The sequence below is a fragment of the Chrysochloris asiatica genome, unplaced genomic scaffold (genome assembly GCF_000296735.1).
Source record: "Chrysochloris asiatica unplaced genomic scaffold, ChrAsi1.0 scaffold00072, whole genome shotgun sequence".
Classification (NCBI taxonomy): Eukaryota; Metazoa; Chordata; class Mammalia; order Afrosoricida; family Chrysochloridae; genus Chrysochloris; species Chrysochloris asiatica.
Window position 1 is genome coordinate 8,861,607 of NW_006408590.1, and position 27,322 is coordinate 8,888,928.

Sequence of the window (27,322 nt, forward strand, 5' to 3'; positions counted from 1 at the left end):
TCCCCCTTAATTAGAAACACCCTAGGAGTAGAGATACCTAGGAGGAAAAAAAAACACAAAACTGTTCAGTTTTTATAGTAAGTAAGAGAATCTACTTTTCAGTGCCATTGTTAACTGCCCCATACCAAAGTGTCAAGTGTTATTCCTGTTCTAATCAGCAACTAGAGTCTCTGGGTGGTACAACTGATTAATGTTCTAGGCTACTAATGGATAGGTTGGAGGTAGATTCAGGTCCACCCTGAGGCACCTAGCATGAAAGACCTGGCAATCTACTTGTGGGGGAAAAAAAATCAGCCATTAAAAACCCTATGGAACAAAATTCTACTCTGACACATATGATATCAGTGAATCAGAATTAACTTGAGGGCAGCTGTTATCAGCAGCTACCCAAAAAATTTTTAAATAAAGTTTTTAAATCCAACCACATACCTTATGATTACTACTTCCTGTTTTATTCAGCATCTTTTCTTGCTGACTAACAAGGAAGTAATAAAAACATCTGCCTGACACATTCCTCTTAAGCGTATCATAAGGTTCTACGTCATGCCTGTCATATCTAGATATCTTATCCTCATGGTAGACTCAGGGAAGCCACGCCTCAGCATGGTGTATTCACTCACATGCCTGACTAAAGGCATTATTTCTAAAGTGTTTTCCTACCAGTTCCCAAGGAAAGTACAAAATTTAAGATTGAATCTTTCTCTGATTGCAGTAGAAGCTGGCAGTTTGCAATGTTACCAGCAGCGAAAGGCCCTAAGTTCTTGTGACATGGGACTCAGGAGTGAGACAAGAATATTTGTCTTACTCTCTATCTGTTGTACAAATCCATACATTTGATAAATTCAAGTGTCATTTTACAAGCACCTGCTTAATCATTATAGTAAGCTATTACAATTAGATAAAATCTTAGCAAGCCAGTTACTTTATAGATGTGAAAACTGGAATTAAATAGTATGCTCTAGGTTATACTGCTAGTTAATGAAAGAACTGGAACACTTTTTGTTCATTTATTTATTTTCTTTCCTAGGAAAGTGAATAAAATTAATTGAGAATGTCTGAAAACCTTGACAAGTCTAACATAAATGAAGCAGGAAAATCAGATGATTCCAAGCAAGGCCTTGAAGATGCTGTGGATGGGTCTGATGAAGCTTTACAGAAAAGAATAAATTCGGGCTCTCCTAGTCCCCAAAGATTGCAAAGACCTCACTGTAAGCAAAGTTGACTTTGTTTAGAAGAAACATCATCATAGCTTTCAAATAATGTTTTTACTAGGATTTCTTGTTCCTGTGTCCCTAAGCTAGGTTCTAGTAACACAATAACACTGACAATAACTAGCATTTGAAAGAGCTTCTTGTCTGACCACCTAGTCAGTCACTTGTGGAGTTTTAGTTGCATGAGAAATTGAAATGTAGATTAATGCCCAGAATGTACCTGTCCTTCTTTCTCCTTCAGTGACATGCCCGTTTATCTGAAGTGCTCTGAGAAATTGGAGGGTGGAGTTCAAATTGGAGCTTTAATTAAAAGAATGTTTGAAAAGTTGGAGGCCAATTCCAGCCAGGACTGTGCTTGTGCAGGTGAAAAAGGAAAAAAAAATGAATATGAGTGAGTTTACCACACCCTAAGTTTACTGCTGGAGGGCTCAGTTCCCACGGAGAGGCTGAGGGGATTCAATTTGCTGAATGTGTGTGGTGAAGTCATCTCAGAGCCTTGGCAGGGAGCAAGCCTACTTAGATGAAAGGGTGGCAGTTTCTATGAGTCTTCCCAGAAGTTGCCCCGACTCATGTCTTTTATTAAGGATATTTAAGCCTTTTGAAATTAGTCCAAAATTGAAAGTTTTAAAAGGGAGTGTCATAGTCTAAGAATGTCAGTATTGATTTTATCTCTTAAAAGTGTAGATGATCGGTAATTCTACATGTTTGGAAGAAGTACAAACATTTTGGGGTTTTGAGGTATGTTTCTTCTAAAATGATCAAAGTCCTTCCCAGATAATTTATTAACCAACATAGCATTCTTCAAGCAGATATTTGTGGACCCCATTTTATCATGCTTTATTATCACACAGATTTTGATAAATAGACTACTAGGTCAATCTGTAAAACCATACTGTTAATAACAGTTTATATTGTACATGTTTGGCCTTGTCTCCAATATATATGCTTAGCTTCTGTTGTCTCCTCTTTAAAATGAAGAAAATATGTTTGCCAGCCTCCTCCCAAAGGGCATGTTTAGCTTAATGTGGTTTTCAATTTCCCTAGTAGGGCATCAGTGTAAAAATGCTGTAACAGAATTTAATAACAGCTTTGCCTTTATATTGAATAGTAAAATAAACTCCAGAGTAAAATATATGTAACTCTACTATTTTTTATAGCTCTTATTACAACTCTGGTTCTCTTCAAAAGTTGAGGTAAAGTCTGCCATGTTGTTCACTAGGTTCTTGTAGCTGGTTGCTATTGAGTTGACTCCAGAGTTTGGGCTGCAGTCTTTACAGAAGTAGTTCGCCTGAACCTTCTCTTCTGTGGCATCATTGGATGGATTTGAACCATCAACATTTAGGTTTACCAGTTGTGCCACCTAGAGACATTTGCATTACTATATTTTTGTTAGGTGCTGTCTTACTGATTTGGGCTCATAACTGCATGTAGAACTGTCCTATGGGATTTTTTATGCTTCCCGTGGGTTTTCCAGACTGTAATCGCTACAGTAGCAGATGACTGGGTCTTTGTCTGTGGAGCTACTGGTTGGGTTCAGACCTCCAACCTTTTGATTAATAGCCAAGTGCTTACCCATAGCACCACTTTAAGATCTCACTTAGGAAATTGGTAAATTTGAGAACTCTCAAAACTAAACACCCTATAATTCTTTATTTAGTATGCAATGAATGATTGTATACTAAATATGTATATCTATAACATATCCTGATCATTTCTTGGAACAGTGGCTTTTATGTTTTGATCAATTATCCTCTAGTTAGAAGTCTGATTTTATGTAATCGCTAACTTGAACCTTTCTTCTGTCTGGTTACCTGATGGTCTCAGCAGTTAGTGTAAGCTGTTTTGACTCAAGTGTGCCCCACATACTGAGAATACACTTGCCTAGGATTTAGAGGTCTCTTGGTGGCATAGTGGTTAAGCACCTCTCTGAAAGGTCAGTGGTTGGAACCTACCAGCTACTCTGCAGAAGAAAGATGTGGCATTCAGCTTCTGTAAGGACTGTAGCCTTGGAAACCCTGGGCGGCGGTTCTGCTCTGCCCTGCATGGTCACTCTAAGTCTAAATCATCTCAATGGCTGTGGGCTTGATTTTTTATTGGTCTTTCATAGAACATTCTTCAGTATTATTATCCTATTTTTACATATGAAGAAACAATGGCTTGGGGAGATTTAAGTGAGTCTTCTTGTTGTTATATGCTGTTGAGCTGGTTCCAGCTGTTAGTGACCCTGTATAGGGTTTCTAAGGAGCAGCTGGTTGCTTTGAACTGCTGGCCTTGTGATTCACAGTCCAGTGCTTAGTCTACAGCGTTACACCAGGAGTCCTAACAAAGTCTAGAAGAAGCCATATTTCTCTCTGATTTGCTCTGTCCACTGTGTTTAATGACTAGACAACAGACAAGCAGTGACAACTCGTCACTACTCAATGTTTAATTACCTTTGTTGAAAAATAGCAAATTTATTAAGAGAACTAGGTATATTTCTATTATTTTTATAAATCTGAGTTGATATGACATTATATTTTACAAAGCCAAAATTAAAACAAAACTTGGAAACTCTGGTAAGAATCTCCAAATTGCTTTTTAAAGAATGAAGAACTTGATGAAGTTTAATAACTTCTAGTGTTTGATATAAGGAGCTATGGTAGTGTAGTGGTTACAAGTTGGACTACTAACCTCAAGGTCAGCTGTTCAAAACTACAAGCCATTCCACAGGAGAAAGATGAGGCTTTCTGCTCGTGTAAAGATTTATAGCCTTGGAAACCCGATTCCGGGTCACTATCAGTCGGAACCGACTCCATGGCACATGACCACCACCACCACCACAATGCTTGGTATACCCACAGTGGAAGTTCTGCTTTCTGATATATGGCAATAGAATATACTAGCTTAAAGAAACTGAATAATCAGTATATGCATATACTAAACCTCTACTGAGTACCTTAGACTTTTGTAAAATGAATTTTATTACTATATAATTTATATGTAACAAAATTTATAAATTTTAAGTGTGCAATTTGATGAGGTTCCCCCCCCCCTTTGGTTTTGTTTTTAAATTTTTATTGTGAATTGAGTGAAGGTTTATAAAGCAGATCATCAGTTTTATATTCAGCAAATCATATACTTCCTTACCATGAGTGCAATACCCATCAAGTACCATCAGTTAATAGTATTTACCGCTATTCATGTTAACTCTAAATTTGATGAGTTTTGATAAATACATTTACAGTTATGTGACTTACCACCACAATCATGAACTGGAACATTTCCATCACCCCCAAAATTCCTTTGTGCCCCTTGGCAGTGGATCATTTCCCTTCCTTCACCCTTTGGTCTCCATACTTTCAGTCACTATTGTTTAGCCTTTCCTATAAATTCATATAGAGGAATTATACTATATACCCTCATATGTGGTCTTTTGTGTCTAGCTTCATCAACTTGGGAGAATGCATTTGAGATTCATCCATGATTTGACATGTATCAGTAATTAAACATTTGCATATCATCTTTTGGAGAAATGTCTGTTGAATCTTTGCTCATTTTTTTTTCTTAATTGGGTGGTTAATCTGCTGTTGTTGGATTGTGAGAGTCCTTTATATATTGTACATATTAGCCCTTTATCAGTATTTTGTACATATCTTCTCCTGTACTTTGGAGTCCTGGTGTGGCATTATAGAAAAAGCACTAGACTGCTAACCACAAGGTTGGAAGTTCAAACCCACCAGCCACTCCTTGGAAACCCTATGCAGGGTCTCTGTTGAGTTGGAACTGACTCAACAACTACAATATGACTTTTCTTTTTTCTTTTTCATTTTCTTGATAGAATCTTTTATAGAGCAAAGGTTTTAAATTTGGATAAAGTTTAGTATATCACCATTTTATTTTATAGTTTGAGTTTTTTATATCCTTCTAAGAAATCTTTGCCTAACCCAAAGTCACCAAGATTTTCATCTGTTTCTTCTGGAAGTCATAGTTTTAGATCTTAAACTCAGATTTACGATCCATTTTGAATTCATGTTTGTTTATCATGTGATAAACAAAGGTCAGTCTTGGTAGATTTTGGATTATGTACTTGTTTTATTGATCTTTCCTCATGTCCAAAACACAGTTATTGTAGCTTTACTTAAGTTTTGAAATCAGTTAGTATAAATTCATGAGCTTTGTTTTCTCTTTCAAAAGTATTTAACTTTTCTAGGTCCTTTGCATTTCCATATAAATTTTAGAATCAGTCTGTGAACAAACTAAGTCTGCTAGGACATTGATTATGATTATGTTTAATCTAAAAATCAATCTGGAAAATTGACATTTTAACAATATTGAGAATTGAAAAGATAAATCTGTGCTTTGGTTTTAAAATTATCTTTTGCCAATGTTTATGAAGCAAGTTTTATTTATTTTGGGATCGTGTTAATATTCTCTAGAAATGTTGAGAAGAATTTTGTGAAGAGAAATTATATATTTTCCCAGGTTCCTCTTTTATAACTAAATAAAGATTTTTACCAGACAGGATATGACCAGCTCTTAGATTTTGGTTCTTATGTTTTTGTTGAGGACAAAAGAAGAAAAATTACTTTTCACTAACATCAGAAGATCTAATTATTTTACAACTGTTAAGCCCTGTGCAAACCAAAGCATGGTATTACTTATCTCATTTTATACCCAGATCTTACCATCATCACTTATAACTAGTAATGTCATGTAACACACCAGTGTTTCTCAAAACATGGTTCTTGGGACCAACAGCATCCACACCAGTTGGAGACTTGTTAGAAATGCAGATTCTTGGGCCTTACCCCAGACTAGCCAAATCAGAATCCCTGAGAATGGGGCTCAGCACTCTTGTTTTAAAACGCCTAGAGGTAAAAAGTTGAGAACCAATATCATGGACTTTTTCAGAATGAGCAACACTTAGGGGATATTTACATGAGAGAACTTTTCATATACAAGTTTATCAAAAGAGGAAAGTATGGAGGCTAATTATGAAGCAGTTGCACATAGAAGTAAAATGCACAGGAGTTGGATAGCTGACCAGTGGAAAGGGAGAAATAAAAGATAACTGAAGCTTTTGATTCAATGGGGCTGCATTCTACAAAATTCAAGTCACATTCTCTTCTCTGTTCACTGGTTCAAACTCTCCTATCTTTCCTTTGTAGGCTGTGTAGGGAAGTGGTTCTAGCATTGTTTATGCAGCACCTGGTACCTAAAGAGACTCTGGTATCTTAATTTGGGAAAATTAATTTATAGAAAAGTGTTAGTTATGGTACAAAATATAAACTGCTGATAGAGATAGAAAAGAAGATCTTAAGTCCAGTGCCTGTTTTTTTGTTTTGTTTTGTTTTGTTTTGAATTTTAGGGTAAACTGGAGACAAAGGGATTGAAAATAAACTCTCATTGGAGAAAATGATAGTTTGCAACTTAAAAAAATGGTCATGTCCCAGTTTACTGAGTCATTTTTCATTGACTAGTTCCATTGACCAGAACAGAAACACGGTGGCTCCATGTGATAAAGCACTGGACTGTGAACCACAGGGTCCCTGGTTCGAGGCCACCAGCCACTCCTTGGGAGAAAGACGATGTTTTCTGTTCCCACAAAACCGTATACAGCGTCATTATGAGTCAGAACTGCCTCAAGGGTACTTAACAACAGTCCCATTGACCAGCCTTAGTAAAAACCAGATGTTTTGAGTATTGTAAAAGCTTCTGCTTTTAGGATTGTGGGTTAAAAGGAAAAATGAGCATAAAATAGATAAATGCTGTTGTATGAAATTGCCAGAATGGTTTAATAAACAGAGGCATAACTGAAATTAGTGTCTCTATCAGAATCACCCCCTTCTCTTTATTTTAATAGAAATTGTAACAGAAAAGCCAATGTCTTACACTGTTTTTTGTTACAGCCAGTCCTCCTCGATTTGTGACTGTAGAAGAGCTCTTGGAGACAGCAAAAGGAGTCACTAACATGGCTTTAGCCCATGAAATCGTAGTAAATGGAGACTTTCGGATTAAGCCAGTGGAACTACCCGAAGACAGGTACAGTGGTCTTGGAGTTGTCTTGCTTAATATAAGAACTTTATCATTTCCCAGTCTAGAAGTGTTCCTTTCAGCTAATGGCACTATATTCAAATATGTTTTTTTTTATTTTGAACATCGTTACTTAAAAATATTCCCAGATAGTACTAGGAAGTATTCAGTTATGAAGATAGATCTCAGGCCCACTGCTCCTTCAAAATGCAAATAGAAGGTCCATAAATCTCTGGAATTTTTTCTTGACATGTTCCTCTTGCTTTAGCCTCTTCTAGTGTTTTCTTGCATCACTCTGTATGTTTTCTTTCTAACTGCCACACCACAAGCTGTTGCCCCATGAAGGTAATGTCTGCCTGTGCACTAGACGCTATGCTTAGTGTCTGCACGGATCGTATGCCACTGAGTCGAAAACTGTTGACTTTAAATGTATCAATATAAAATGTATTGTCATAATAAAGGAAAATGAAACACTGCCAGTTGTAATTGTTAAACTACTGCCATGGATTTTAAGAAAGTCTTAAGTTTCCGAAGTGTTAAAATGTGGAGGGGGAAAGTTGTTTTAGAAACAGTGAACTATGGATATAGTTGTCCTCTCAGTACATCACTGGGGGCTGACAGGGTTCTGGCTAAAAGTACATCTGTGATTTACTTGTGCTTTTTCTCATGGTTCCAAAATGACTGCTGTAGCTTCAAACATCCCATCATCCACCAGCATTCTAGGCAAGAGAGAAAAGGAGCTATCACTGCCCTGAGAAACATTAGGGTTCTGTTAGCAGAGAATAAGGAGGAATGGCTGCTGGGTTGGCAAGCTACAGTACGAGGAAGCTTCCAAATAAGACTTTACAGACATTTCTCATATGTCTATAAACATAGTATTTTTCACATTAATAATGAAAAATTTGTTCTCATTACAAAAAGTTTGTTTTAATAAGCTGTTATATATAAGCTGTTGTACTTTGGTACCTGATTAAGGATTCATCTAAAATATCACACATAAGTAGGATATTTGTAGGAAATAAAGTTCTTCAACTTGTGTACCTACTTAATTATAAATATCTTAGGAAACTTGCTGGTATCAGGGGACTGAAGAACAATTATGAATTTTCCAGTATTGTTTTTCTTGTGACACATTAAACTGCTAATGGGACTGATGACTGCTGTCAAATGAGTTGAAAGGTAATTCTTTTCAATGAGGTAATGGTTGAGGGAAAAACAAAAAACACTAACTAAAAATGAAGTATACTGTTGGCAGGCATATATGAAAAATCTTGATCCACAATATTTTTAACATAGTACTCTTAAAACCAGGGAATTTGCGCTTTTGATAGTGAGTTGAGATTCAAAGACGTTGTCCACTGCCTTTTTGTGGTTTTTTTTTCATGTGCCCACAGCTTGGAGAAGAGAGTAAAAGAAATTGTACATAAAGCCTTTTGGGATTGTTTGAGTGTCCAGCTCAGTGAAGACCCTCCCACATATGACCATGCCATCAAACTGGTAGGAGAGATTAAAGAGGTGAGGTAAAGAGCATTTCTTTCTTTGTTTTAAAAGCTTTTATTGTGTATTGAGTGAGTAAAGCCTTACAGGACGTTTTTACACTCAGCAAATCACTGTAATGATTACAATATCCTCCATCAACAGTATTTACCTCTATTACCTTTTTTTTTGGTGTACACATAGCACATTGTAAATATATATTTGTTTAAATGTCCAAAGGGCACATTTTGAAAGCCAACCTCCTGTGCACAGGCATGCTGCTTTTCTCAGTCCGTGGGCCTATAGTCCACTGCTGTTCTGTCTCTCTATGTCATCACCTCAGTCACCATGCCATTGCCACTACTTTTATAGTTAGGATCCCTCGTTCTTATGTTCTTCCCTCTTGATGGTCCTAGGGTCCCTTGTTCCTAAGTTCCTGTTCCTAACTGCTCCCCCTTTTAGCTGACCCTCTTTTACATTTACAGTTGTGACAATCGCCATTAGAGCTAAAAAGTTACTCAAAATTGTATCATAAGGTTTTATCCCTCTCTACCAGACCCACATGGACAGGAGGAAAATTATTCAGTTGGGTTTCTGTCTTATTTCCCACGTTCTGATACTAAGCTCCCTCATGAAAGCTTGTAAGCCAGCCACTTTGTGCCTTTATAGCCCCCCAGTTTTGGTAACTGAAGTCCAAGTTGCCCATCCCTATCAGCCCATTGTACTGAGGAGACTCACTTTATCCTTGATATTAAATGTATCCTTCCCTATTTGGTTGGCATTTTGAGCAGCCTTATGCATAATCAAGGGTCCAGTTGATCAGGTTGTAGCAATTAATGCTTGCTCCTTGTATATCACACTTCTTTATCTTCATCTGGTCTGGTTGAATTCTGATCAGCAAGCCATCAAGAGCATTTCTTTATCAAAGCAAATCATGGTGTTATTCTGATGTGGTTGAGTATTTACTCAACCCTCTGTGCCAGAAGACTTCAAGGAAATTGAAGAATCAAGATGTTAAATTACGTGTGAAAATGTGGTTTTCAAAGTATTTTTGGCTCAGTGCCTTTAGAATCTTACTATTTTTCCTTATTTTATTTTAAGCAGGCCATGATAACCTAGAGACATTACCCTTACAATTGAAAAAAAACAAAAAAACCCAAAACACCATGCTTTTAAGAACAGAAATATTTAAATAAAATGAAAGTGGTTTTATAAAATCTAAGTGATTTATAAATTATTTAATACCATACAACAGGTATTTGTTGTTGTTAGGTGCCGATGAGTCGGTTCAGACTCATAGTGCTCCTGTGTCCAATAGAGCAAAGCACTGCCTGGTCCTGGGCCTTCGGCACAGTCATGGCTATGTATGAGCACACTGTTGCAGCCGCTGTGTCAGACCATGGTATTGAGGGTCTTCCTCTCCTTTGCTGACCCTCTACTTTACCAAGCATGATGTCCTTCTACAGGGACTGGTCCCTTTGGATAACATGTCCAAAGTACATGAGACAAAGTCTTGGCCATCTTGGTATCTAAGGAGCATACTGGTTGTTTTTTTCTAAGACAGATTTGTTGTTATCCTGGCAGTCAGTGGTACTGTGATAGTATTCTTTGCCAACATCAAATTCAAATGTATCGATTTTTCTGTGGTCTTCATTATTCTTTGTCCAACTTTCACATGCATATAAGGCAATTGAAAATATTATGACTCGTATCAGTCTCACTTTAGTCCTCAAAGTGACATCTTTGCCCATTAACACTATTAAAAGTTCTTTTGCAGCAGATTTGCCCAATGTAATACATAAAAACAGGTGTGGACACATTCCCTTTCTAATAGCTAGCCTGTTATTTTGTCTGAGACAGAAGTGAAGCATTTTTGTGGAAGTGTGGACTTTTTGCAGTGGGTTAGTACAATCCCAGGAAGAAGTGCATACGTGGGAAGGGTTGGCTTACAGGCTCACATGAGTGAATGTGTTTTGTATGTCTGACCTTTGGCAATTTATTGTTTTTGTATACAGTTGATTGCTTTCTAGAGTTTAATGGAAAGAAGTTTACATAGCTATTCTAAATAATTTGTAAGCATCTGCTTTTCTATAGACTCGAGGAATGTGAGATTAAAATATGTGTAACATTGCAGTTGTTACTGTTGTTAAGTGCCATTAAGTTGGTTCCGACTCATAGCAACTCTGCACAAGGATTTTGAGAAGCATTTGGTGAGTTTAAACTGCTGACCTTGTGATTTACAGTAGGAATTGTTAATTCCTTATTTGGGTAGTTGTAAATTCTTTCTGTATAATTTAAAATGATGTCTGACTAAGAAACTTTGATTAAACTTAGTTATGTTCTCTTGTAGACGCTCTTATCTTTCTTGCTGCCTGGTCACACTAGACTGAGAAACCAGATAACAGAAGTCTTGGACCTGGACCTGATCAAGCAGGAAGCCGAGAACGGGGCCCTGGACATTTCCAAGCTGGCAGAATTCATTATTGGCATGATGGGGACACTTTGTGCACCTGCTCGAGATGAGGAAGTTAAGAAACTGAAGGACATTAAGGAAATAGTGCCTCTTTTCAGGTAAGGGGTTGTGTTGATTATAGTTACTCATTGCCAGCAAGGCAACTCTGACTCACAGTGACTCCAAAGGACAGAGTTGAACTGCCTCGTAGGGTTTCCAAGGCTGTCCTCCTACTGGAAGCAGACTACCACTGTCACGTCTTTCCTTTCCAGTGTGGTTGGTAGGTTCAAACCTCTGACTTTCCAGTTAGCAGCTACCAACCATTTAAAAATACATATGATTATGGTGAAACTTAAATAGCATTTTTATGCTAATACAGCTGTTGTTGTTGTTAAGTACCGTGGAGTCGGTTCTAAGTCATAGCGACCCTGTATAGGATATCCAAGGAGCAGATGGTGAGCTTGAACCACCAACATTGCAGTTCAGACTGACTTTATAGTCGCATTAATCCACAGTGCTACGTGGTAGTACCTGATAATAATTCTTTTGGTTAACTGCTTGTTGTTTTAAGTGTCATAGATTTGGTTGCAACTCATAGAGACCCAGTATGGGTTTGCAAAGACTGACTGGTGGGTTTAAACCACTTATACCTTGTGGTTCACAGTTCATTGCTTATCCTACAGTGTTCACACCAGGAGTCCGGTTAAATGCTTAGCTCTGTTTCTATGTAGACAGATGCAAATTTTTGTGTTAAAAATGCTACTAGACAATATTTTGAACAATCCCCACAAAACTGTTGCCTTTGAGCGGCACCCTAGAGGTCAGAGTAGAGCTACTCTATAGGGTTTGAAGTGTGTGCTCTTTGTGGAAGCAGACTGCCACATCTTTCTCCCAAGGCGTGGCTGGTGGGTTAGAACTACCTACCATCCTTTTAGTTGCAGCCAAATGCTTAACCACTATGCTGCCAGGACCTCTTTAGGCAACATTGCTTATGGGGAAAATGACCCCAGTTAGTAAACTGAAAGAAACGGTAATGAGCTATAAACACCTGATGGGGACAACTTGCTCTGGACTTCCTGAGTGCAGTAATGCTTGTAACTGTATGGGTCCCTCTTAGTGATCCTGTCGTTGGCTTCTGTTGGACATGAAACTTCAAGTTAAGTGCCTCTTGCACTCCCCTAATGTGGCTCTCCTTGCTCTTGAGCTGTGTGCTGTGTGAATGTGAATCTTACTTAAAATGAATGTCTGATACTGCCCTACTGAAAAGCTGTGTTTCTGTTCTTTATCCTCTGCGTATTATTGTTGTTGTTAGGTGCCGTCAAGTGTCAAGTTGGTTCTGACTCATAGCAACACTATGCATAACAGAAGGAAGCACTCTCCATCCTGTGCCATCCTCACAGTTGTTATGTTTGAGTCCATTCCTGCTGCCACTGTGCTAATTCATCTTGATAGGGGTCTTCCTCTTTTTCTCTGACCCTCCACTTTACCAAGCATAATGTCCTTCTTCAGGGACTGGACCCTCCTGATAATTTGTCTGAAGAGCTCTGGTAGCTTTGGTATGAATCGGGCTGCTAACCTCAGGGTCAGCAGTTCGAAAGTACCAGCTGTTCCACGGGAGAAAGATGAGGCTTTCTGCTCCCATAAAGATTTATAGCCTCGGAAACCCTGTACAGAGTCGCTATGAGTCAGAACCAACTCCACAGCACATAACAACAACAACAACATGAGAGACTAAGTCTCACCATCCTGACTTCTAAGGAACATTCTGGCTGTACTTCCAATGCAGGTTTGTTTGTTCTTCTGGCAGCCCATGGTACTTTCTTCTTCAACACTGTAACTCACATTCTTCTATGGTTTTCCTTGGTCATTGTCCAACTTTCACATGTATATGAGGCAGTTGAAAATACCATGGTTTGGGTCAGACACACCTTGGTTCTCAAACTGATGTCTTTGCCTTTGAACACTTTATAGAGGCCTTGTGCAATAAATTTGGCTAATGCAATACATCATTTGATATCTCAACTGCTGCTTCCATGAGTGTTGATGGTTGGTCTAAGCAAAGTGAAGTCTTTGACAACATCAGTGTGTTCTCCATTTATCATATTATTTGTTGGTCCAATTGTGAGGATTTTTGTTTTCTTTACATTGAGGTGCAATCCATATGAAGGCTATAGTCTTTGCTCGTCATCAGTAAATATTTCAAGTCCTCTTTGCTTCAACAAGTAAGGTTGTATCGTTTGCATATCAAATTGTTAATGCATCAGGCCAATTCTGATGCCATGTTCTTCTTCATATAATCCAGCTTCTCGGATTATTTGCTCAGTGTACAGACTGAATAGTATGGTGAAAGAATACAGCCCTTTGAGTAGATGATGACAAATATGGCCTTAGGTAATCTTGTGAGTATAAATGTCTAGCTAAACCCCTAGTTGGTATTGTAGGCTTGATTTTTTTCTGACAGTATTATCATTGTTGGAGCCCTGGTGTATCACTGTATGATAAGCACAGGACTGCTAACTGGAAGGATGGCTGTTCAGACCCACCAGCCACTCTTTGGAAACCCTATACGGGGTCACTAAGAGTAGGAACTAACTCGACAGCACTTAACAACAACATTATCATTGTTGATAATAATCATTTTTCTTGTATTATTTTTAGTTAAAATTTTAATTGAGATGATTATAGATTCACATGTAGTTATAAAAAATATTACAGAGAGATTCCTTGTATACTTTGTCCAGTTTCCCCCAATAGTAACATTTGCAAAACTATTATATCACAGCCTGGAAATGGACATTGATAGACTTCACTGACAGAAACATCTTTGTTGTTGTATTGTGATGAAAGCTAAGGCACCCTGGTGGTACAGTGGTTAAATGCTTGGCTGCTAAATGAACGGATGGTGGTTCAAAGCCACCAGTCACTCCACAGGAGACAGATTGGCAATCTGCTTTTGTAAGGATTGCTGCCCTCTGGTATCATAGTGGTTACAAATCAGGCTGTGAACCTCAAAGTCAGCAGTTTGAAACTATCAGCTGTTCTGTGGGAGAAAGATGAGGCCTTCTGCTCCCGTAAAGATTTACAAACTCGGAAACTCTGTACAGAGTCTCTATGAGTCAGAACTGACTCCATGGCACATAACCAACAGCCCTCTAAGAAAGGCAAGGAGTCCAGGTGTGGCGCTGCAGGGTAATGCACTGGACCGCAAGGTCAGGTTGAACTGCAAGGTCAGCTGTTCAAACCCATCAGCTGCTCCTCAGAAACCTTATACAGGGTTGCTATGGGTTGAAACAGACTCTGTAACACTTAATAACAACAAGGAAAAGCAAAGTGCCCCTCAGGAGACGTCACTGCCATCACACACTGGGAAGATGGATTGAATGACAAGGGGAGGGGTCAGAACTTAGAGACGGATATAATTATTCCTCAGACGGTATATCATTTCTCACAGATAATTACATTATATGTAGTTGAGTTTAATCTGTGACATATTATACGGCCAGTCCCAGAGGGCGTTGGGACTTCAGAGGACGTTTGATCCTGTTCCTGCTTCTGTGTAGGTCACACCTAAACCTGCATCTGGAGTTCTTAACTACCTCCTGCAAGTAGGCCACTCAGCAGCTCTTGACATTGGCAAGAGTGGTTATGGTGTATGACAGCACTGAAGGAGCCTTGGCACCAGGTCAGATCTGTCCAATGGGCACATTCAGAACCAGAGCATAAAACTGACCTAAAAACAAAGAGAGCTTAGGCTAGGAGAAGAGGATAAAGGAGAAGGTCGATTTTCTTTTTATCTTTGGAAAGTGAATTAACCTATTTGAATGTAGAGACTATTTGTGGTGATAAGCTCTGTACCTTTAACCTTGGGTCTTTGGTTCTGTCCTTCCTCTGGAGCTCCCATGAGGGCCCATTGAGAACCAAGCAAAGAGTCCTAGGCCAGAAAGGCAGTGGGAGGACCTCTTTGTTTTGGGGGGACATAGAGGGTTAGCTGGAGGGGGATAGAAAGGGACTTAAAAATTTAGACTTTTCAAACATCTATATTGCTTAAATTTTTATATATTTCTAAATTTTTCTTAATACTTTTCTTATGACTTTTCTAGCTTTTCTTGGCTACCCTGTCTGAAGTGAAAAACTTCTTTCAAATTGGTTCACGTCTTTCCTTTTAAAACTACACTTATTTAACAGGTGCTCAGTTCTAAATTGTTCATCTTTTCTTTCAGGGCCATCTTTACTGTGTTAGACCTGATGAAAGTGGACATGGCCAACTTCGCGGTCAGTAGCATTAGGCCGCATCTCATGCAGCAGTCAGTTGAATATGAAAGGAAGAAATTTCAAGAACTTTTGGAAAAGCAGCCAAGTATGTTTACAGTCTTGTGCTCTTTCATTGTCTGTGGTTTTTTGTTTTTGTTTTTTCATTTTAGTTGCTATATTGTTGTTGAGTGCCGTAGAGTCGATCCTGACACATAGCGACCCTGTATAGGGTTTCTGAGGAGCGGTTGGTGGGTTTGAACCACTGACCCTGCAGTTCAGACCTGGCTCGTGGTTTTGAACCACTGGACCTTGTGTCCAGTGCATTATCTGCAGCGCCACACCAGAACTCTGAGTTGTTGTAGCCTATTGCATAATGATTGTTGTTTTAAAACAAATACAATTTTAACATCAAGACTATCTAATTTGAAGAAGTAAGAACCCAAAACTTTAGGAATACACCTAATTTGCTAAAAGCCTTGTGAACTAATGAGTAGGATATAAGAATAGAAATTGAAAAGAACAAGGAGGTACTAACCTAATTGATTTTTTCATGAAAACAGTTTTAAGTAAGTTGAATTCTTAATCTTGGGATTAAAAACATTCTTCTCCTTCAGGTTCAGCAGGAAATTGCACTTTTGTTTCTGTTCTATATGCATAAATCCTCTGGCTTCACACTCAGGAAAAAGTCTCATCTTTATGCACTTCTTAAATGACTGCTGGAAATGGTGCTAGTTGGGTTTCTAGGGTTCCCTTTGACCTCTGCATTAGCATCTGATGTTCTGGGGCAAAGTGCAGTCATCTGATGCAATGTGTTCTGCATTCACTTAAGCCTCTAACTCTGCTGGTCCCACAATGAAATGGCATTCTGAGCTCTTGGCTCATCTCGCCTCGGCAGAAAAAGTTGAGGAGATGCCTGGGGAGGTATCCTGAAAAGAGCAGAGCACAAGCAGTAGTAGCAGGAAAGAAGAATGACTTGTATTTGTGAAGTACCAGTCTCAGAAGGTGATCGTATATAATCTAAACCTATGAGAAAGGCACTGTTTTACAACCCCATTATACACGTGTGGAAACAGGGTTTGAGAACTTTTTGACCAATCTCAACCATTACATAGTACTGCCCCTGAGACGGTGACAGTTTTGTGAGCGGAAAACTCTTAGAACTAGAGTCAGGTAGCAGAATCCAGGGTTCTAAAGTGAATATGCCTGAGTCTAGTACTTATTGACAGAAAAAAAGCCAAGGTTTCCCAGTTTCCTGAAACTGGTGGGCTACAGAGAATGCTGGTCTGCAGAGGGCTAAAGGGAGAGTAAAGCTGAAAGGCACAGGACTCGGTACTGAGAGCTCTGTCTGAGCGGTGTTGCTGGTAGAGCCACAAGCTCCTGCATGCCCTCCCAGGACCTGACACAGGCATGTTTTGGCTCATTTTCTTTCTCTGGTGTCCCTCAGAGTCCCCAGTGCCATTCCTCAACTTCGAAAACTGTACGGGCCATGATGGTGAGTTCTAGCCACCAAAGGGTTTCACTGGGACAGTGCCCAAATGCTGTGCAGTATATAGCAAGTATGTGGCAGTGCTCACTTCCTGTAAGACACAGAGTAAACCTGACAGAGTCTAGATTAGGATTTGTTGTTGTTATTGGAAATGCCATTGTGTCGGTTCTGACTCATATCGACCCTGTATAGAGTTTCCAAAGATCAGCTGGTGGGTTTGAACTGCTGATCTTGTGGTTCGCAGTCCAGTGTTGATCCTATAGCACCACACCAGGAATCCAGATTAGGATCTAGACATGGAAAAAGCCCCCATTTCAGTGCAGTGGATTCTCTGCAAAGGGAAATATTCCATCTGTCTCCCGGCAAGAGTTTTTGCCATTTCACAGACTAGCAGCATCACATCCTCAGGATGGAAGAGAGGAGCCCCAGCGTGTGTTGACCATCTGCTATGTGGCAAGCCCTGGATAGAGGCTTTGTATTTGTTATCTTGTTCATCTTCACTGTAGCCTGTGTTTGTAAATGTCCTTATTTTAGGAACCTGAGATTCAGAGGGAGTAAGATGTGCCTAAGATCACTTGGCTAATTTTGTTTGATTCAAGTCCACATTTATGCTTTACCACACTGCCAGAATGATATTCCTTAAGTAATTGTGAGAGACATACCTCCTCAGTGTCATAGTAATGTTGCAGACTTAACTTTCACAGATTCCTTGGACTTTGTCACCCAGTGGCTAGAAGAAGCATCAGCTGACCTTATGAATCAGAAGTATAAAAATTCCCTGCCAGCTGAGGATGGGGCTGCTGGCTCTCAGAACACTGTCATGCCAAGTCGTATTGCTGTCCAGAATTATGCATACCTGAAGCTTCTGAAATGGGACCACCTCCAGAGACCTTTCCCTGAAGTAAGTACTCCTGAGGATTCTGACTACTCATATTCTTTTGTGTTGATAAGCTTTATAAAATTGCAGCTTTGTTGTTGTTAAGTGCCATTGAGTCAGTTCCAACTCATAGCGACCCTGTATAGAGTTTACGAGGAGTTGCTGGTGGATTTGAACCAGCAGCCTTTCGGTTAATAGTACTGTGCTTATCTTACAGCGCCAGACCAGGACTCCAAAATAACAGCTTTATTAAGATACATGTTACATATCATAAAGTTTACCCTTTGTTAAGATATAATCCACATATTGTAAAATATACCCTTTGAAAGTGTACACTTCAGTTGCTTTATGCAACTATCACCACTATTAATTTCAGACGTTTTCATTACTCCCTAAAGAAACCCCGTATCCATCAATAGCCACTCCCCACTCTCCACCTCCCAACCCCTGGCAACCACTAACCTACTTTTTTTGTTTTGTTTTGTGTTGTTTGTATCTATTCCCTCTGTTTTATTTATTTTTGGGGGGTGGAGGTAGAGGATGTACACAGAAACACTCAGGAATATATAATAATTTAAACAACCAAAGGGCACATTCTGCAAGCCTGCCTCCTGCCTGCCAGCACCCTGTCCCTCTCTTTCCATGAGTCCAGACTATAACCTCTAGTCGATTTCGACCCATAGCGACCCTGTATAGGGTTTCCAAGGAGCAGCTGGTGAGCTTGAACCGCCAACCTTGCAGTTCAAACAGCTTTGCAGTCTGGCACATTAACCCACAGCGCTAAGTTGCCCATCCCTGTCAACCCTGTGTACCGAGGGGGTGGGAATGATCCTTGCTGTAAAGATTTGTTCTCTTTTTTGAGCTACTACATCCGTAAATATAGGTAAAGTTCATCAAATTTTAGTGGGTTACTCTTTTTTTTTTCTTCCCTCTTCTTTCTTCTAGTTGAGTTCTGATCATCCAGCCATTAAAGCCAGGTCAAGTGGGTACTATCTGCTAGTATGGGTGTTCTTGTGCATCTCCCCTCACTTCATATCAGCAGGATGCTTCACTCTCCACTCTAGTCCTCTGTGGCCGTATCACTGCCTCTGGGCCCAGGAGTCCCCGGGTCATGCCATATCTGCTCTCCATCCAAGAGTCTATTGAATGTGGTCGGACTTAGATCCCAACTTCATTGCTGTCATCAGCCAGACCGCATGCCTGCTCATGTATTCATTCCCCTTGAGTCTTAGCCTTGGAAGGGAGTTTGCTCTGAGGCAACCCGACCACTTGCCTTGATGACTCCTGGGCAAACAGCTTACTTGTTCTTGTAGTAATCAATCATACTGCCAGTATTGTTTCTGGTTTTTCCTGCTGGTCTTTCTTTCACTAAGTATCTTCTGTTCTTCTAGCTGCTCCAGGCTGGTCTACTTGTCCTTTCCAGTGGAAATTTCCCACCTCAGACAATTCTGGATGGGATTCAGGTTTCCACCTATGGTTTTATGCAATGCACAAGCTCCACAGGAGGTCTCTTTCACTGGGCAATTTCTAGCCCCCTTTAAGGTATTCTAATCAGTTATAGGCTGAAGACGAACTTACAAGCTTTCTGTTGTGTTCTTTCTGGCTATTCCACCATTCCCCTGCCCCAAGTGTCTATTTCACAATGGTAGGCAAGGGAAACCAAGATTCAAAACACAGCCAGGCGTCTTAATATTATTCCCCTCTTTTACCATGCCTCAATCCCTGTATCCCAAAACCCTGTTGTTCCAAGGTTGTGCATACATCATCATTTACCTCTGTCTCACTTAGTCCATGTGAACCTGCCTAACTGTTCTCCCATCTCCCTTGTTCTTCCATTCCCCTCCCCCTTCTTGTGTATTGCCTGTGTTCTCCCCCCCCCCAGCACCCAAGTTTTCCTGTGTTTATTCCTTACCCTGTGCTCTATCTTCGCCTCCCTCCCTCTCATCCTCTCATCCCATACATCCCAGTGATCAGCAATTATATAGTTTTTTTCCCCCTTTTAGTGTGGGTTCTTTTTCTTAGTCTTTTACAATAATGGTCCTATGCAATATTTCTCCTTTTGTGTCTAATTTCACTCAGCATAATGTCCTCAAGGTTCATCCATGTTATGCGGTGGCTTGCAGTTTCCTTGTTGTTCTTCAAGGTAGCATAATATTCCATTGTGTGTATGTACCACAGTTAGTTTATCCATTCGATTCGTGCTCTTTTGTGTTTGGTTTTTTCAGGCTTCCAAGGTTCATCCATATTACAGCATTATAAAAACCAGATGCCATCAAGTCGATTCCAACTCAGCATCTCTGTAGGACAGAGTAGAACCTTGAGGTTTCCAAGGCTGTAAACTATACAGAAGCAGACTGCTGCATCTTTCTCCCAGGAAGCCGCTGGTGGGTGTGAACTGTTCACGGTTCATTTAGCAGCTGAGTGCCCCCAGTGCTCCTACATGATAGCACTATTAGTGCTTCATTCCCTTTTTATGGGAGCGCAGTGGCTCCATCCAATGAGCACTGGACTGCAAACCACAAAGTCTGTGGTTCGAACCTGCCAGCTGCTCTGTGGGAGAAAAATGAGGTTTTCTGCTCCCGCAAAGATCACTAAAACCTCAGAAACCGTATACAGGGCCGCTGTGAGTTGGAAACGACTGGACGGCTCTAAACAACAACAACAGCAATTCCCTTTGTATAGCTGGAAAATAGTCCATTGTGTGGATATATGCCGCATTTTGGTTATCCATTCATGGACACTTGGATTTTTTCTACTTTTTGGCTGTTATAAATAATGCTGCTATGAACATTATTAGGCAAGTTTTTGTGACAGGGGTTCCAGTTCTCTTGGTGTATGCCTGGCAGTGGAATTGCAGAGTCATCTGGTGACTCTGTGTATAGCATTCTGAAGAACTGTTTTCCAAAGCAGCTGTGTCATTGTGATCCTACCAGCCATTTGTGAGTCTGGTTGGTGGTGGTGTTGAATTTTCATCCTGTTTCTTTCATCTTGCTTAAAAACCACAATTGCAACAGTCATGCTACTTTTCCAGTGTTATCTAATGGAACTTCTCTCCCTTTTCATATTGAGTAATAGTCTTTCCTTTTTTGTACTTTTCCCTGGTCATCCCTTGGATAACTAATATTCCTTTAAGGGGATGATGACCAAGGGATTCCCATTTGATCTATAAATAGACTGTCTTAGTGTGTAGAAGCACCCCACCCCCCTTTGAGGGCACATTGGCTTCTTGAGCCTCAGATCTGCTACTTACTTCTCCAAACAACAGTCTCATTTACGTTTCCTTAATTCTACTCTCAGGAAGTTTCCCTTCTTGCCTGGGAGTTCTCTGCTTTGTGCAGGAGTAAGACTGAAGATGAAAAGACGGTGTTAGGAAGGAGGATTCCTGCTCCTTTCTCACCTGAAGGGCAATTCTCAGGATGAAGTTACTTTTAAAATACACAAACAAAACTCAGCAGTGGGGAAAATGATGTTTTATTGGGAACAGATGTCTTCTCATCCTCTGAGAGTGGATCCTGGGGCATCTTTTGTACCCTAAACTAAAGTGTGGCTTTTGAGAGGTTAGAATGCAAGAAGTCAAACATAACTCTCCCATAGTGCAACCAAGCCAAGCCCACTGCATTGCTGACTCCCAGCAGTCTGAGAGGGCAGCGTAGAGCTACCCCATAGGGTTTTGGAGACTAAATCTCTATGGGAATAGAATGCCTCCTCTTCCTCCTGCAGAGTATCTGGTGCATTTGAACCACCAACCTTGTAATTAGTAGCCCAGTGTTTAATCAGCTGCACCACTAAGACTCCTGCCTTGTAGTGAAGTTAAAAGAAAGAGTGGCTAATAAAAAGATACATACACAGGGCTTCAAAAAGTTTGTGGAAAAATTCTATTATGTTTTAATTCCATTTTTCCATGAACTGTCTGAAGCCTTCTTGTGTGTTTCAACAGACTTGTCAACAATCAGAAACCAAACCTACTGCTGTCAAGTCAGTTCCAACTCATAGCAACCGTATGATTTCCAAGACTGGAAAGCTTTATGGAAACAGGCAGTCTCTTCTTTATCCCAGGGTGCAGCTGGTGGATTTGAAACATATACCTTGTGATTAGTAGCCTAACACCTAACCCACAGTGCCACCAAGAATGCTCAATCTTCAGAGATAGTTTTTAACTTCCTCAGAAGAACTCTGGGCTAAGACCCCAAATTGCTAATGTCTTATTTATTTATCTGTTTCTGACAGCAAGTAGGGCCTTAGAATCATGATTAACTTGTCAAACCTTACATCAGATGCCAGATTTCCTCTTTCTGCCACTTTCATGGTAGAACCTGAGGTGTCTGCGTGGGGTGATTAGCACCATGGCGGTGGGGGAGGGGGGAGGGCATCCTGGAGACGCTCATTGGCTGCTTTCCAGAGGAGCCTTTGGTTATTTGTCAGCTGTTATCTATCATTCCTACTTTTTATACTTACTGTTTATTTTTTCTCTTCCTTTATTCACTTGCCAGTTCTTAAGAGCTTCCTCTGTGCTGAGTCCTGAGGGGATATCCAAGTAAATAAGAATAGTCTACTCTTAAGAAATGTTTTCCCTTCTTCCCTCAAATGTTCTCTAGTTTACCTGAGTCTAAGCAGGTTCTCAGGACTCAAAACTTGCAGTTGGGACAGACAAAGCGGGAAGTGTAATCACCTTAGCGTTACTCTTCAGGTACTGCTGAGTCCATTCTGGCACACAGAGAGTGTGAGAGTGGAACTGTGCTCCATAGGACTTTCAAAGCCATAGCCTTTCAGGAGCAGATCACCAGGACTATCTTGCTAGGTGCCTCTGGGTGGGTTTGAACCATTAACTTTGGGTCAGTAATCGTGCACTTAACTGTACCACCCAGGGACTCCTGATGACGTAACTCCTATGTATTGAAAGTTTGACTCTGCTGGTTACTTTATACACATGATCTTTCCTCATCTTTAAAGTAGCCATTTGATGTAGGGACCCTTGTTTAGCAGAGGGTTCAGGGTTGAAAACACTTGCATGAGGCAATGCTGCTATTACATGATGGAGCCTAGATTTACCCCAAGTCTGTCTTAGACTGTTTGCCAGTGTACCTTTTTTTAAGGGGGAGGGGACTCTGAGATGGAAGAATAGTTCATACACAACTCTCCTACTGCTCGGAAATGACTGTAGAAAATTCTAAGGACTCACTGCCGCCTGCTGGCTAGCCCACATCTACAGCTCAGTGCTGACTGTTTTCTTGGATTCATTACAGACAGTTTTGATGGACCAGTCTCGCTTCCAAGAGCTCCAGCTCCAGTTGGAGCAGCTTACTGTACTGGGGGCTGTGTTGCTGGTCACGTTCAGCATGACAGGCCCAGGAATTTTCAGTCAGGCCGACTTTGCTGAGAAACTCAAGATGCTGGTCAAGATTCTGCTGATAGATATGCATCTGCCGTAAGTGACCCAGCTGTGGAGAGGGCTTAACAGTGGGTGTGGGGAGAGGGGCAGCAAGTGGGGCTAAGAGCAGACTGGAATGGGGTCTCCCAGTTTAAGGCAGAATCAGGGGGCCATTCACTAGGAACCTACGGGGAACCTTACTCTCAAATGTGTGTGTTCACTTGGTGAAGACCACAGCAGAATTGATTCATCAGAGGGTCGAAGTTGGAATCAGCACCCAGGTTAGCAAGGCTCTTCTGATCTTGGGACTTCAAAATGTTTGTAATGAGGACCCATAGTAAGAGATGTTTCACAACGGTGGGCTCAAATGCATTTGCACCCATATATGTCCTTAAAGGAGCAAACCTCACAACATGAGGTTGGCTCTAACAGTGCTTAGTGCATTCTAATGTCTTCCATTTTGTTCAGTTCCATATAAAAAAAAATACTGGTTGGTACCCACTGATTTGATTTCACTACCATGCCAGGCTCACATAGATACCTTGTGCTGAGTACAGAGATGCTGTTTTTTACATCAGCACTAACATTTGCACAAGTGCAGGCTGTGCTCACCGTCGCTGCAGTCGAGTCATGTCAGGTGATTTCAGTGATTTATAGAATATTTTGAATAATTCAAATTAAACGTTGTATGTGACATGTTCTAATTCAGAGGCGTCTTCAACAGAAATGACCTGCAGTGGAGTGACAATTGCATCTTGCACTATGGAGGGATTTCACTGTGGAGTTAGCACCTACGATACGTGTCCAGTACAGTGAGGTGCATGTCCATGAGTCGGGAATAAGGATACAGCAGTTGCGATTTAAGCCGGGAGACTGCTTGCTGAGCTGAGGCATCACCTGAAGGCTTCACCGGGCTCCTTCCCCTGTAGAGCTGCTCTGGTGAAGGCACAGTGAGGGCAGCCCAGTATGCTACTTCCCCAGGAGCCTGGCTCTGCCCTCCAAAATGCACCCTGTAGTTAGGAGGCTGACCCAGAATTCAAGCTTGATGATACTGTCCAAATCTGTCCAACAGAGGCAATTACCTTCCTGCAGAAGAGCCACAAGCTTGATGGTGCCGGCACCAGGAGGCATCTGGGTTCCCCACAGTGCTCAGCAGAGCCTAGGGCCTAGGGAATCAGGTGCTAATGTTTTTAACCTATTTAAAATGGTTAATACACTTGCACATTTTCTAATATCAAAAGGTACAACAAAGTATCCAATGGAAATTCTCTCTCCCACTTCTGTCCTATAGCTGCCCAATTCCTGGTTTCTTGTGTGTTGCTCCAGAGGTATTTGAAGATGTTCTTAAGTCAAATCCAGGCCTACTTCAGCACACAGGTGTTAGCAATCAGTCAGCTTTTTGTCCAGGTTCACCTGAGCCCTCCTTTTCACTGACCTTTTCTTGCAAAATGGGTAAAAGGTCATCTCGGTCAGTCGTGCAGAGCCTGGGAGATGGGGCAGGGGAGGTACAAATCTCTCCTTGACGGCATGACTCCGTTGCTGCCCATTGTAACTCTTGGTCAGGGCAGAGGATGTTTGAGCTGGTTCTGTGTGCCCTTGATTCACAGGCCTTTTTCCCTCTGACTTCTCCTTTCCCTTTCCTGCTCAAGCTCCTTCCATCTGAAGGACGCCCTGACAGCCATTGGGGAGAAAGTCTGTGTGGAGGTGAGCAGCTGCCTCGCCCTGTGTGGCTTCACCCCCTTCACCACAGACAAGGAGACGGTGCTCATGGGCCAGATCCAGGCGGTGGCCAGTTCCGACAACCCCATTCGCAGGATCATGGGTACGTTTCGCGGGGAGGCAGACAGAAGGGCTGCCCCCTCAGATGTGCAGGAAAACAAGGCCTTCCAAAGGAACCTGGGAAGGCTCTAGCTGGGCATGTGAATGCTGGTGAGTGTGGAGAGAGTGATTTATCACTGCATTTGATGAAGTCATAGGCCTCAGCCTGACCAGGTACTCTGCTCGCCAGCAATGCTGTTCGAATCTCTGCAGGGGTGGAGGGCAGGGCTCATTCAGGATAAATGTACCTATTGTTTTTGTCCTGGCATGGTGCTATAGGATAAGCACTGAACTGCTTACCACAAAATTTGTTATTGTTGTTGTTAAGTGATGTTGAGTTGGTTCCAAACCATAGCGACCCTATATAGGGTTTCCTAGGAGCACCTGGTGAGCTTGAACCGCCGACCTTGTAGTTCAAACCGACTTTGCAGTTTAAACCGACTTTGCAGTCCAGTGCATTAACCCATAGCACCACACCACAAGGTAGGCGATTCACACCCACTAGTTGCTCCTCAGAAACTCAGACTTAACAACAAAAATTATTTTGTAAATCCTTGAGGAATGCAGATTAAGCTCTTGGCTACTAGCAAAGGCTGGTGATCCAACCCGCCCCCCCCCGCTCCAGAGGCACCCCAGAAAAGTCTGCTTTAGAAAGGTCTCAGTTTTGAAATCCTTATGGAGAAATTCTGACCTGCAAACGTGAGGGTCACTGTAAGTCGGAATTGATTCTACGGCAACTAGCAACACGATAGTTTTTTTAGTAAAATCTGTGAGAAGTAATGGCTTAATTGGATCTTTTTTTGGCTGATTTTGCAGAAGAGTACAAAAGCATTGTAAAGGGGAATGGGCTCAAAAAAGGGTCAGCCTAAAAGACCTCTCAGAATTGGACAATTTCATAAACGCCCACCATCTCTGTGGTCTTTATTATAAGCATTAAAGCAGAAAGTTCCTGTAGGCTTAGTGGGAAAAGGTCGACACAAACCAACAGTGCTAGAATTTGCATTATTCTTGTTTCTTTTTTTGAATTGGTAATGTCTACTTCATTTTTCCTCCCTCTCTTTTAATGTGGTCTTCAACAATGGCCACGCCTCTTGCTAGGTGCTGTGCTGTAAGCTCATGGTGAGCAAGATAGGCAGGGATTCCACACGCTCATGACAAAGCATTACAAATGGAACTGACATTAAAAAGTGCAGGTGCTACAGGTCCCTGGTCTGAGGACTGGTCAGGGAAGACTTCCCTGAAGAGACGATGTTTAAACTAAGGATGGAAGCTTAAATCATGTTTAAGTTAAGGATAGAAGCTTAATCAGAGCTTGTAAATGTTCCCTGAATGGAAAACAACCACCCACTTTCTTTTCCATCACAGATTCTCGAATCCTGACCTTCTTAGAAACCTACCTTGCCTCAGGTCATCAGAAGCCATTTCCCACAGTACCTGGTGGATTGGGCCTGGTTCAGAAAGAGCTGGAGGAAGTCGCTATTAAATTTGTTCGCCTGGTCAATTATAACAAGATGGTCTTCAGTCCCTACTATGATGCAATCCTCAGTAAGAGCCTCGTCAAATCCTAACCTGTATGCTCCTTACAGCCGTATTACTAACTTGACTTAGGATACCTGTTCCCAACTATAGTGTTGCTTTGGAAAATGCCTACTTAGACATTTCTATTTAACTGCACTGATTCCGAAGGGAAGCATAGTGTGTATTACTGTTGAAATATGCACTGAATTCTGTAACGTGGGGTTGCATTTATGAGTGCAAGTTTACAAATCAAAGAGGCTTTTTGTTATCTTGAGCTTTATAGGTAACACTTAGCCCTAAACCAGCTGACTACCTATGCGTCTTCACTCCCTATCTCTGATAGTAGCAGCCATGTGTCTCCAGAGAGGCGGGAACCTGTCTCTTACAATCTGAATAGATGTTCTTTCAGATACCTGTACTGACAGCCGTCCAAGAATAAAGGAACCAAGCCAGGACCTGCCCCTCCCACACAGCCTCCCACTCCTCGTCCCTCCACATAGTTTGTGTCTGAGGGGCTACTCAGTCTTGTTGTTGTTGTTATTGTAATTTTCCTTTCTATTCTGGCTTTCTGCCTGCCTGGTCTGGCCAGGACCCCAGAGCTTGCGTGGATTCTTTTGTTGTAGAGGAGTTGTGTGAGAGTAAAATGTTTGTTCTTTTATACAAAATGACTCCTTAACCTGGGTGGTAACAGGATTATAGGATCTAGAGAAAGGAAATTCTTTAAAAGTTAAGAAGGAAACTTTTAAATATATGTGTATATATGAAAAGATATGTCTGCAGTTTGTCTTGAAAAACTCAAGCTAATGCAATACACAGATGTATTGATTGAATCAGAATTCTGGAAAGTATGGGG

At 41.0% G+C, this 27,322-nt stretch overlaps 1 protein-coding gene across 1 annotated transcript; it reads left to right on the plus strand.

Annotated features, from left to right (window-relative positions):
- The first annotated feature begins 1,027 nt into the window (after positions 1 to 1,027).
- Positions 1,028 to 26,739, plus strand: TCP11L1 (t-complex 11, testis-specific-like 1). Its single transcript, XM_006864874.1, has 9 exons — positions 1,028 to 1,208; positions 7,100 to 7,232; positions 8,618 to 8,738; positions 11,050 to 11,270; positions 15,372 to 15,508; positions 17,593 to 17,789; positions 23,009 to 23,190; positions 24,783 to 24,955; positions 26,317 to 26,739. The coding sequence occupies exons 1-9, from the start codon at positions 1,052 to 1,054 to the stop codon at positions 26,517 to 26,519; spliced, it is 1,524 nt and encodes a 507-aa protein (XP_006864936.1). The 5' UTR covers positions 1,028 to 1,051; the 3' UTR covers positions 26,520 to 26,739.
- Positions 26,740 to 27,322: the final 583 nt, after the last annotated feature.